We start from the raw sequence: 13,086 nt of genomic DNA on the forward strand, positions 1-13,086 counted from the left end.
AAAATTGTATAATTTTTAATAATTTTTTTTCGAATTTTCAACAAAAAAATTAAAAATTTCTCTTAAAGTAAATATTTATTTCTTAAAAAACAATTGTTAAAAACGTTCATTTTTACGAAGAAAAAAAATTTTTTCTAAATTATTGCAGAAAAATATGCAAAATATTAATTAATTTATGGAAAAATTAATTCCAAACGCAAAACGAAATTTCATAAAATTTAATTTTTAAATAAAAATTAATAATTAAAACAAAATTTGAGCAAAAAACAATAAAATATGAAAATTTTCCATTGACACTCGATCAATTTACAAGAATTTCCTACAAATTTTTTAATAAAAAAAAACATTTCTTTAGTCAAGCAGAAATTGTTAGCTGCTAATTATTTTTTAATTAAATTTATTTATTTAACGTACATATAAATAAAATCCTAATCTATATATTAATATTACGCATTACAATTTTGAACATGTAAAATAATAATTCCGAGAGTAAAAGCGAAAAGACTAATAAAAAAATCGATTGTCAGTCTATCGTATTGCTTGGCTCATGTGTAATGGAGTGAGCATCAAATTTAAATCGGCATCCTACAAAAAAAATTTTTTTAGAAAAAAAAAATTAAAATTAATAAAAATTCAGAAAAAAACCTTGAAATTGGCACCCCGAAGATTGGCTTCTTGCAAATCACTGCCAGCTAATGTACAATTTTCCAAATCTGCTCCTGCCAAAATCGCCGATCGTAAGTTGCAGTTTTTCAAATTTGCATTTTTAAGGGAAGAAACCTATTTTTTTTAAAGAAAAAATTATTTTTAATGAATTTTTCAGAAAAATCAAGGAAATTCTTACTCGTAAATTAACGCCAGCCATGTTACTATCCTCGAGACATGCATTTTTCAAACAGCAGCCCTGTGACAAACAACTTTTGGTAAGTAAATTCTTATAAAAACTCTTAAAATTTACCTCTAAATTCGATCGCACGCCAATTGGGTCCTCAAAATTGCATCCTTTCAAAAAGGCTCCTTCGAAATTCGCACAGAGAGCTTTTATCGACAACAATTGAGCGCCTTCCAAGTTGGCAAATGACAAATCCGCGCGCTCCAAACAACAATAACTAAGATTGGAATGCGATAAAAGTGCTCCCGACATATTCGCGTACTTGAAATTTATGTGTCTTAAGTCTAATTTTCTGTAAAAATTGAGAAAAATTCAAAATTTTAGTCAAAAATTAGTTTTAAAAGCAAAAATTTCGTACCTCAAATCACAATTTCTTAAATTCACGCCCTGAAATCGCAACTCGCTCATGTGAGAAGTGTGAATCAAGGCAGAAATGACGTCACTTCGCGTCAGTGGCGGATCTGGATCCGGTTGATTCGCAGCAATTTGTTGTTCTAAAATGTTCACGAGACTTTCGATCCCGTAAAATCGCGCTTCTTCGAGAATTCCTTCGGGATTCAGGTTTGGATTGTACACTAACTTCCCGTTTCTTAAGTAATTAAGTATTGGCTCAAAATATTCTCCGGAACGATCTAAAATTAAAAAAAAATTAAAATTTGAGTTAAAATAATTTTTTTCGAAACAAACCGATTAAATAAGCTCCATCGATGTCCAAATCCGCGGGCGAAAGTTGACTTTGCTCAAACATTCTAGCTAACATTGAATGTGGTTCCTTATCTACGATTGTGCTACGAGTTGTATTGAAAATTTTTCCACCTGAAAAGATATCGATTAAGTTAATTTTTGGGGAAAAGCAAAAAAAATTAAAGTTAATTTTACTCACCTATGTTGAGTTTTATCCATTTGGAAGATGTTGAACTTGAGCTTGTTTCCATTATTTTTGTCTATTTTCTAACGATGAGAAACCTGAATGCAATTAAATGTAAAATTTATTGGATTTTCGTGGACAATAACTGTATGAAAGTTGTTTTTTTTTTATTGTTTTGTGTTTTAAAAAAATGTAAACAAATAAGGGGAGTTGGTAGATTTTAAGGTTATGTTTTCGCGCGGTGTCAGCTTACATAAGAAATCAATAAAAAATTATTTTTTATTATTTTTAAATTTTTTCAACATTTTTGATGATTTTATTTTTATTTTATTTATTTAATTTTTTAATATTTTTTTTTTATTTATTTTATTAAAATTAATGTTTCTTAGAATTTAATATTTAAAGAAGAAACTTAAAATATGTGAAGAAAAATTAAAATTTTAATTTAATTAAGTTCTTTGCAGGAATAAATAAATTGAAAAAGCATCAAATCTTTCAACACAACGAGATGAGCAGATATACTTTACTGACTTTATTTGAATAAATATAAAAATAATTTAAAAACCTTATAAATCACACAAGGAATGAAAATACTCATCAACATTTCGGCACTATGCGATGGCTTGGAAAAAAGGTTACAAATGGCAACCCTTGCAAATTCTCTTTGATGAGGTACGGTATTGAATGAAAATATTTGAAAGCTTTTTTTGTGATAATAATATAATGAGAGAATCTTCTTTCCATCATAACAATAAATTAAAATGGCAAGAACTCGAGAAAAGCGAAAACATTTCAAAAATTGATGTTAATTATGAAAGCGATTATATTCATCAGAGGATTGCAATATTAACTCCGCAACATATTGCAGCACGGAAGTCGATGGAGACAAAATACCTGCATTTGACGGTAACCCAGCAACTTGGCCAATATTCACCTCGTTCTACGAGCAATCCAGTCATATTAGAATTAGAAATATTGACTGACTTTTCTATAGTAAACTGAACAATATTAACACATTAAACAATATTTAATCATGAAATTATTTAATGTTAGCGACAATGAAGTAGAGACTAAGATAACTTCCTTAATACAGATTATATGAACTCAAATCAAATGACTAAAAAATATAAAGAATGTAAAAGAGTAACTGGAAGAACTAAACAATGAAGGATTGTTTGAAATTATGAAAAGAATGCCCTTTAAAAGTAAATAACTTCAAAAAAATATTTGAATATTTAAATTCCATAATTACAAATATTAATATTTTAGCAATAATTATAAGATAAAAGATATCAAATGTTTGATATATTTTGAATTACAAAACTCAATTTTAATAGTAATCAGAAGAAAAAAATTATCAAATGTTCGATATATTCTGATCTTAAGTTTCGAAAATATTTTCATAAAAGACTAAAAAAAATCGCGAAGACATTATATTTTAATTTATATTTCTTAAAATTAAGGTTAATTTAATTCTTAAAATTGAATATATTCATAAAATATAAAATTAAAAATAGTTAATCAACATTAAACGAAACCACTTTTCACACCAATGCTGTTACGCAATTATGACAAGACATAAACACTCCCAATGTGCGAGATATGCATTTTTAAAAATATTTACATTTTGGCAACATTTCAGTTCGTCTCGTCAATAATTTCAGTTTTATTCTTAAGTTTCACCGCATTTTCATCGCGAAATATTTTTTAAAAATAGTCTAACGCGTCCTTTCCGTACTGCACAGGCATTTTTGCGAGCATTTTCACTTGTTAATTATTTATATCATTTTCGCAAACTCATTTTTATCAACAAAGAGAGTGAGAGAGGACTTTGACCCCGACACTAAATAATCACAACATTAAAAAATCATCAGGTATGCGACCTTTTTTGGAACTGCCCTCGTTTAATCTCGTTTAGCATCGCTTCAAGGTGCAGTTTCTCATTTTTTTTTTATTTTTCTCACTTTAGTGTTAATTCAATTTCAGTTAATTCAGTTCATCATGTTGAAGGTGTCAAAAAGTTTCCATCCAAAGCTCTTGGTACGCCACAAAACGACGCTCACCGACGAGCAATACCAATATTTGCAACGTAGCATCCTGCCATCGTACTACTTTCAAAAATCTCTGCCACGTCTACCGATTCCAACTTTAGAAAATACTTGTAATCGGTATTTGGCAGCACAAAGACCGCTTCTCGACAATGAAGCATATGCCAAAACTGAGGGTTTTGTCAATGATTTCCGCAAAAACCAAGGCCCAAAGTTGCAAGAACTGCTAATCGCTCACGATAAAGCGAATAAACACACAAGTTACATCTCCGAACCATGGTTCGACATGTATCTTCGCGATCGGGCGCCATTACCTGTGAATTATAACCCACTTTTAATTATGAAACCCGATACCAAGCCCGAAATGAACGAACCAACTGTACGAACAAGCAACTTGATCATCAGTTCTTTACGTTTCATGAATTCCCTGCGGAAAGGAATTCTAAAACCTGAGATTTTTCATATGGATCCTTCTAAGTCAGATACTGAGAGATTTGCGCGAATCATGAAAATGGTTCCTACCATCGTCGCCACTTATGTTGCTTATACTTTTAAAGCTTATCCGCTGGATATGAGTCAATATGAAGGACTTTTTGCAGCAACTAGAATTCCTGAACCTGATAAAGATAGGATCTTCAGGGCTGCCAATCCGAAACACATTGTGATATTTAACAAAGGAAACGCCTTTACGATGGATGTCCTTGACGAACATGGCAATATTGAGTCACCAAGTGTGATTATGGGACGTGTTAAACACGTTTTTAACTTAGCCCAAGGTTCAAAACCGAATGAGTTTCCAGTTGGAGCTATGACGACAGAAAATCGTAATACTTGGGCTTCAATTCGTAAACACATCATGAAGATCGGGAACGGAAACTCTTTGAGGTTAATCGATTCCGCGTTATTTGCCATATCTTTAGATGAAGAAACCTTTGACGAATCCCAACCAATCCCGATGATCAAGAACATGCTATATGAGAACGGGACCAATCGCTGGTACGACAAAAGCTTTTCCCTAATTGTGGCGAAAGATGGCACCACAGGTCTCAACTTTGAACATTCGTGGGGAGATGGCGTTGCAGTTTTGCGTTATTTTAACGAAATTTACAAAGAAACCACGGAGAAGCCCTTCGTGACCCCCAACACAGATACGAGAGTTAATGATGACTTGGACAAAGCTGTTCATCGTGTGGATTTCGAGCTTGATGAAAAAGCGCGGGAAAGTATCAAAGAAGCTCTAAAAAGCCACAAATCAATTTGTGACTCTTTAGATTTAAATTTCCTCAAATATCCTGGAATTAACAAAGACGAATGTAAACGTCGCAAAGCTTCTCCTGATTCAGTGATGCAATTAGCCTTCCAGCTCGCGTTTTATAAGCAAAATCAGAAATTCGTGGCGACTTACGAGTCGTGTAGTACGTCAGCTTTTCGACATGGCAGAACAGAAACGATGCGTCCTTGCACCAATGAAACAAAAAAATTTGTCGAAACTCTAATGAAAGATAAAAACGCTTCCAAACAAGAACTTAGGGCTTTACTTGACGCTTGCAGTACCAAACATTTCCAATTGACAAAAGAAGCGGCGATGGGACAAGGTTTCGATCGTCACTTGTTTGGATTGCGCCACACTGCGGACAAAAATGGCATCGCCTATCCAGGAATTTTTACGGATCCAGCTTATGCGCAAATTAATCACAATATTCTCTCGACAAGTACTTTGAATTCGCCAGCAATTGTCGCGGGAGGCTTTGGACCGGTTGTGAAAGATGGATATGGCATCGGTTATAGCATTCATAATGACTTTAGTGGATGTGTTGTGTCGAGTTACAAAAATACGAGAAATGGCGGAGATTTCTTGGGATGCATCGAAAGTGCTTTTAAGGATATTGAACAAGTTTTGCAAGCCAAAAAGACGGAAGGGAAGTGATAATTTCGAAAAATTGCATTTTTTGATAGATAACAAGAGCAAAAGTTTATGAATTTAATTTTTTTTTCAGTCGTTAATAAAATATTTTATGCATTTTTATTAAAAATAAGAAATTTTTTAAAATTTTTTTAGAAATTTTAACAAAAATATGGAAAATTAAAATTTTTGAGTTTTTAGCGCCAAAGATAATTTTGAACAGGTTTGTAACATCAGAGAGTCAAAAAAAGGTAATAAAAAATAAAATTTTTGTTCGATTTAATTCTAAATATTTGTACATTTTGAAGAAATTCGAGTTAAAAAAATGTTTATTGTTTATTTTTGACTTTTTGAACAAAAAAGAGATTTTTTCATAATTTTCTAAAATTTTTATAAAATCTAAAATATAAAAAAATTGCTATATCAAAGCATTTTGGCTAAAAATTTTCAAAAAAAATTTTATTTTTAAATTTTGAGTTTGTAAAGCTTATTTTGCATGTTGCAAGACTCAAACGTAAAAAGTAATTTAATTCGAGACCGAGAAATAAAGTAATTTTTTAAGTTCATGTTCAATATTTTGAGCCTTAACTCCAAAAATGTTAAAAATTTTATAGAAATTTGGTTTCCAAAAAGGAATTTTCGAATATAAGACCTTCTCGATAAAAAAAAATTGTCTCAAAAAAATTAATTTTGTATAATTTTGCATTCTAAATAAACAAATTTTTAAAATTACCACTCAAATATTTAATTTTTAAATTAAAATAAAATCCAAAAATAAAAAAAAATACAAAATTTAATTTTTTAATAAAATATTTGATAAATAATAAAAAAAATACATAAATTTTAGCACATATTTATTTATTTATTTTTTTTTTTGTAAGATTTTAATTTTTTTTTTCAAAAATTCTTGAAATTTACGAATGGAAGAAAAATTTTAGAATTTTATATTATATTTTTATTTAAAATATTTTAAATTTAAATATTTTTTTTTTAATTTTAAATATTTTTTATTTAAATATTTTGATTAATTTCATGAAAAAAAAATCTTTATTTTGTAGAAAAATAAAAATTTTTTTGAATATTTGAAAACTTTTGATTTTTTTTTATTTTTAAAAATTTTTTAAAAAAATTTAATTAAAAAAAATAATTTAGAGAGTAAATAAAATTAAAATAAATTAAATTTAATTTATTTAATTAATTAATTTAATTTAAAATTTATTAGAACTAAAATTTAAAAAAAATAATTTATTTTAATTAAATTAATTAATTAATTATTTTTTATAATTTATTTTTTTTAAACTAAAAAATTAAAATTTTCTTAATTTTTTTTTTTTTTAAATAAACAAAGCAACCTTTGAAAAATTCATTATTTAAAAAAATTCCCTTTCCCAATAAAAACTTAAACAAAAATTCCAACGAATAATTCAAAAAGTGCAGCAATCCAATAGGAAAGACAGCGCGATGTCGCAATAAATTCCAATAAGAAAGCTTCAGTGCACTGTCAAAACAATCGAAGATAGTTGAATTCCCGTTCAAATCTACCCAAAATAATCGATTTCTGGTACCAAAAATGAGTAATAATTGATAAATTGTGTGCAATAAAGACATTTAATTGCGGTAGATCCGAAAGCGAATTTGGCAACGTTGAAATTTGAGACGACAGGTGCGCGATTCACGGATTTTTCTTCTTGTATTTGTGAACGGACAACAACCAGAGGCAGAGTGCGAGAGAGTGCAATGTTACCAGTGTTGTAGTTGGAGTCCGTGTCGTCGTCGTCGTTCGAAATATTCGTGGTTCGGAATTCGTGCGATGGCTCTCTTTGCGAATCAATGCAGGTTCAATTGTGGCAAGACGTTCGCCACACTGGGCGAGCTCATTTACCACATCGAGGAAATCCATATTGGTGCGTAATTTAAGGATATTTCGATAAGGAATCATGTGATTTGAGCATTGAGAAGGTCTAAAAATAAACTTCATCTAATTTTGGGAGTGAATTTCTGTGCAGGGGAAATGGATTCAGGTTGCCCGTCATGCAATTTCGCGCTACGACGAGCACGATTTTGTATGAACGTAGCACTGTCATCCATCTATCCCCTCCCCGAACGAGCTAAAAGTGTGTTTAGCGCATATCTACACACACACACACACACACGAACGTCGCCCATACACAGCTGAGCTTTTGTTTACATACAACACATTAGAGACCCGATTATGCAATATTGATCGCATTTACTCTACATTCATGTTTCGAATGCTCGCTTCACTCGTTTCACGAAATTCCCAAAAAAAAATTCTCAAAAAAAAATTTTTTTTTTAGATTACGACCCACAAACCATCGAGCAGAAGGAACAGTCACAACCAACATGTCTTCCGTTGAGTTACGTCCTGCGGTTCGTCACCGAGGCGCATCGCATCCAAAATCAGTCAAAGATGCGGGAAACTTTGCAGCAGCAAGCTCAAACGCCCACCTCGCCCATTGAATCTCCCCTCACACCGACAACGACGTGTCCCGGCAAGGGCACTGCCACCTCCGCCCAAGGCATCCTCGGCAGCAATAACGGTAACAATAACACCAGCAACCACAATAATAACAATAACACGCTTACCAGCAACAACAACAACAATAATGGCACCGAAATTAAGCGAAAGCTGGCCATTACGCATCACTCGTACTCGTTGTCGTCGAATCGGAGTAATACGCCAACAGGTAAAGTTTGGGGATTTAGTGAGAAATGAGACTTTAAATTAAAAAAGTTTTGAATTTCTTCGTAATTTAAATTTTAAACATTTTTAGAAAGGTTTTTTTTCATTATTTTGAAGTTTTTAACCATGAAATGAGCTTTTTCGATCTCGAAATAAAATTTTTAGATCTCGAAATTAATTTTAAAAATTTCAAAATTATTTTTTTGGCACTAGGAATGTGCTTTTTAGCATTAAATAAGAAATTTTAATCTCTGAAAAAATATTTTTAGCCATTAGATTGGTTTTAAAATTTCGAAATGAACCTTTTCTATCTCGAAATAAAATTTTCAATTCTCGAATTTAATTCTTGATTTAAACATTTTTTAGGTACGACATAAAATGTTTAGTTTTAAAATAATTTTTTTAGTTGCAAATAATACTTTTTTAAGTCTTTGAAGCAAAAATTTACTTCTGAAAATAATTTCTCGATCTCGAAATAAAATTTTTAGATCTCGAATTAAAATTTTAAATCTCGAAGTTAAACATGTAAATCTTGCAATGAACGTATTATATTTAGAAAATAAGTTTTTAGCTTTTGATAAAAAATTTTCAGTCCTTGAAACGATTCAAAAAACTACTAAAGACTTTTTTTCGATCTCGAAATGAAGTTTGTAGATCTCGAAATTAATTTTAAAAATTTGAAAATGAGTTTTTTGGCAGTCGAAATGAGCCTTTTAGCATTAGATAAGAAGTTTTAAAACTTTGAAAAAATATTTTTTGCCATTAGATTGGATTTTTAATTTCGAAATGAACTTTTTCGATCTCGAAATAAAATTTTCGATTCTCGGAATGAGAACTTTAGACCTCGATTTGAAACTTTTTTAGTTTTGACATAAAATTTTTAATTCTTAAAATTATTGTTTTAGCTAATTTTATATGAACTTTTTATCAATTCAAGTCATTTTTACTTTCAAAAAATTTTTTTCGATCTCGAAGTGAAATTTGTAGATTCTCGATATGATTTTTTTATATTTCACACTGATTTTTTAGTTTTTTAAATGATTGTTTAAGCTCTTAATATGAACTTTTTATCAGTTCAAGTCATTTTTTACTTTCAAAAAATTTTTTTCGATCTCAAAATCGTCTCGAAATGAAATTTTTGTTCCAGAAATGAACTTTTACAGTTTCGACTTGAGTTTCATAGTTCTCAAACTGACATATTCAAAACTTTAAATGAACTTTTTAGCTCTCGAAATAATCTTTCTAACTGTTCAAATAAACTTTTCGATCTCGAAATGAATTTTTTTAGCTCCGTTTATCAAACTTTCAGTTTTTGATTCGAATATTTAGCTTTGAAATGAATTTTCTTCATCTCAAAATGTAATTTTTGAAACTCGAAATGAATCTTTACTCTTGACAAGAGTTTTTAATTTTTTTAAGTAATTTTTTTTATCTTTCAAAAGAATTTTTTCGATCTCGAATGAATATTTTTTTATCTCGAAATTAATGTTTTAAATATACGGAAATGAAGTTTAAAGCACTAAAATGAATCTTTTAGGTCTTGTTATGAAATTTTGAGTCTTTGAAACAAAATTTTACCTTTAAAAAGGAACTTTCCGATCTCGAAATAAAATTTTTAGATCTCGAAACGAGTCTCTTTGATCTGAAATTAACAATTTTTTCTTTTAAAATGAATTATTCGATCTCGAAATGAACTGTTCAACTCCTTATATCAAATTTTTAGCCTTATAATCAAATTCTTTAGCTCTAAAATGAACGTTCTAAATCTCAAAATGAATTTTTTTCTCCAAAAATTAAGTTTTTTCGATCTCGAATGAACCTTTTTATTTCTTAAAATTATTTTTTTGATAAATTTGAACGACTTTTGAAATCCAAAACCTATAATTTTCATGAAATATCAATTTCTAATAATTATTTTCGTCTTTCAGGAAGCGAAGCAATGAGTGATGACGAACCAATGTTATCGGAAAGCGAGGATAGCAATGATTCATGGACAACTGAAGAGTTCAGTTCTGAATTTATCATGAAATATGGCGTGAAGTAAGTATTCTTATCACTTCTTATCACTCGAATTCGCTGTAAAAACGAACCTATCATTAGGCACAGTGCTGCTAACGGTCTCGGAACAAACGAAAAGCCCTACGTATGTCCCGTACCTGGATGCAAGAAGCGTTACAAGAACGTCAACGGTATCAAATATCACTCGAAAAACGGTCATAAAAAGGATGGAAAGTGAGTTTTCTCCTGATGAACGTTTTAAAAAAAATTAAAAATTTATTTTTTTAAAATTTGAAATTATTTTAATTTTTTGAATTTATAATTTTTTATTTAATTTTTAATTAATTAAAAAATTTTTTAAAAATTATTTAAATATTTTTTTTAAATTTTTTTTTTTAATTTTTAAAATTTTCATTAATTAAAAATGTTTAAAAAATTATTTTAATATTTTTAAAAATTATTTTAAAAATTTTTAAAATATTTAAAAATTATTTTAAAAATTTTTAAAATATTTAAAAATTATTTCAAAAATTTTTAAAATATTTAAATTTTTTTTTAAATTTTAATTTTTTCCTCAAATTAAATTTTAAATAATTTTTTTCCCTTTTTCAGTGGTTTATTCAACTGCCGCGTTCGCAAAGGCTTCAAATGCCAGTGCGGCAAAAGCTACAAGACGGCGCAGGGACTTAAGCGACACGCAATGTTGTCGAATCACAGCACGCAAAACATGGCGGAAGGCGCGAACGGCAACGGCTCGCCCTCCAGTAGCGGCAATAGCGGCACCAGCAGCGGCTTGTTGGGCCTCAGCTCGAGTACTGCCATGAAAAATAGCATGAACCTCGTGACGCTCAAGACGAAACCGAGTCTCGTAAGTATCTCGGCGGCGAACAAACTCGTGAAATTCGTGTCGGATGCCAGTGGCGGCAGCGGCGGCGGCTCAAATGGTTCGAAATCGAGCGCGTCGTCGCCCTCGTCAAGCATAGTACAATCACCCTCAGGTAACAACAGTCTCGGCATCTTGACACCGGCGACGTCGCCGAAGCAGCAGCATCCGCACTTGTCGTCTGCCGGCAGCAACATTACGGGTAACACGAGCTCAACGAACAATGATACCGACACCGATACCGAAAACTGCTCGATTGGTAAGACAAACTACGACGAGACGTAGCCTATACTAAAAAATTTATTGCTGAGAGAGAAAATTTAAAATTTTACGACGATGATGATGACCGATTAGTCCGTGAACACTTCGCCATATAGAGATACAAAGCTCCTCTTTTTTAATATTTTGTTGTTACTTTTTAATTGTTCACAGTTTGTTTGCGCTTGTGAGTTCGCATTTTCCCCGTGCCCCATAAATATATTGTTTTATTTATAAAAATATGAAATATTAGCTAGTCCAAAGATTGGTATTCCTTGTTTAAATGTGTATGAATTAGATTAAATTAAAAAAAAATAATTAAAAAAATAAGTTATAAAAAAATGTATGTTAAAAAATAATTTTTTTAAAATTCACAGATTTTTTTTTGAAAATTCAATTTTTTTTTCATTTAAAAATATTTTTTAAAAAATTAATTTATTATTAAAATTTATAATTTTTTTAAATATTTTTAAAAATATTAATTTATTATTAAATTTTTATAATAATAATTTTTTTAATTAAAAAAAATTAATTTGTTATTAAAATTTAATAATTATTTTTTTTATTAATTTAAAAAATTAAATAATTAAATTTTAATAATATTTTATTTTAATTAAAAAATATTTTTTTAAAAAATCATTTTATTAATATTATAAAATTTTAATAATAAATTTTTTTCATTTAAAAAAAATATTAAATTAATGAAAAATTAATTTTAAAAATAATTCTAGTCGTTTTATGACTAAAGAAAATTTTATTAATAATACCAAAAAAAAAAAAAAAAATTTCCCTTCTTAAAAAAAATAATTTTAAATTATTAGACTCGATGCAATAATAGTATTTAATTTATTTAATTAAACTAAAAATAAAAATTTGGTTTGAAATTATCCTTCTAATGTATTAAAAAAAACGAGTAATTGCGAAGTTTTGCTGAAATGAACAAAAAAACGTACTGAAACAAATAAATGCAAAAACTTCTAATACTCAAAGTTGTACGCGATACGAAACTAATAAAAAAAAATAGGTGATCATTAACCAAATATTGATCTATTTGTTGTTTGTTGAGTTATTTGTTTCATCATATCTATCTATTTATTATTATTAATTATATATATTAAATTAAACAATTAACTTTTTATTAATATCTATATATAAAAATTCTACCGCAATTTATTAGTGACATGAAAATTAATTAAATTTAGTCCAATTCTAGTTTTTTGATGGATTTTCGTAAACAAAGTGGGGCAATTGTGAAAAGTGTTTCATGTTAAATTATTTTTTTACGATTTTTCGAATTTTTTTTAAATTAAAATAATAATTTTTGATTAAATTTTAAAATATGAGTTAAAAGTCGATTAAAAGTATAAAAAATCGAACAAAAAAATTATTTTTAAATTTTTAACGGTTAATTTTTTGAACTGACATTTCTGTAATTTTATAAAAAAATTGAAAAATTTAAGCAAAAATTTTAAGATAAAAATCTTTTTATCTCAATTTTTATAATTTTCATTTTAAAAAAAACCTTAAGAGTT

At 28.8% G+C, this 13,086-nt stretch overlaps 3 protein-coding genes across 5 annotated transcripts; 2 read left to right on the forward strand and 1 right to left on the reverse strand.

Moving 5' to 3' along the window:
* Positions 1 to 352: 352 nt before the first annotated feature.
* On the reverse strand, positions 353 to 1,922 carry LOC134834808 (BTB/POZ domain-containing protein KCTD9). Of its 2 annotated transcripts, none has more exons than XM_063849592.1 (7): positions 1,776 to 1,922; positions 1,580 to 1,708; positions 1,251 to 1,524; positions 959 to 1,184; positions 845 to 904; positions 646 to 719; positions 353 to 585 (listed from the first exon to the last, which is right to left on the reverse strand). In XM_063849592.1, exons 1-6 carry the CDS (start codon positions 1,825 to 1,827, stop codon positions 693 to 695), a joined length of 768 nt encoding a protein of 255 aa, XP_063705662.1. In that variant the 5' UTR covers positions 1,828 to 1,922; the 3' UTR covers positions 353 to 585; positions 646 to 692. The 2 variants fall into 2 exon arrangements, with proteins under 2 accessions (XP_063705662.1, XP_063705661.1); XM_063849591.1 differs by having other exon boundaries at positions 646 to 780.
* Positions 1,923 to 3,390: 1,468 nt separating this feature from the next.
* On the forward strand, positions 3,391 to 5,832 carry LOC134833199 (carnitine O-palmitoyltransferase 2, mitochondrial). The gene is made up of 2 exons (XM_063847438.1): positions 3,391 to 3,634; positions 3,747 to 5,832. Exon 2 carries the CDS (start codon positions 3,762 to 3,764, stop codon positions 5,733 to 5,735), a length of 1,974 nt encoding a protein of 657 aa, XP_063703508.1. The 5' UTR covers positions 3,391 to 3,634; positions 3,747 to 3,761; the 3' UTR covers positions 5,736 to 5,832.
* Positions 5,833 to 7,221: 1,389 nt separating this feature from the next.
* Positions 7,222 to 11,875, forward strand: LOC134834076 (juxtaposed with another zinc finger protein 1). 2 transcript variants are annotated; one of them, XM_063848609.1, is made up of 5 exons: positions 7,222 to 7,615; positions 8,030 to 8,419; positions 10,344 to 10,455; positions 10,516 to 10,647; positions 11,026 to 11,875. In XM_063848609.1, exons 1-5 carry the CDS (start codon positions 7,522 to 7,524, stop codon positions 11,579 to 11,581), a joined length of 1,284 nt encoding a protein of 427 aa, XP_063704679.1. In that variant the 5' UTR covers positions 7,222 to 7,521; the 3' UTR covers positions 11,582 to 11,875. The 2 variants fall into 2 exon arrangements, with proteins under 2 accessions (XP_063704679.1, XP_063704680.1); XM_063848610.1 differs by lacking the exon at positions 10,516 to 10,647.
* Positions 11,876 to 13,086: the final 1,211 nt, after the last annotated feature.

This window comes from Culicoides brevitarsis, chromosome 3 (assembly GCF_036172545.1).
Source record: "Culicoides brevitarsis isolate CSIRO-B50_1 chromosome 3, AGI_CSIRO_Cbre_v1, whole genome shotgun sequence".
NCBI lineage: Eukaryota > Metazoa > Arthropoda > Insecta > Diptera > Ceratopogonidae > Culicoides > Culicoides brevitarsis.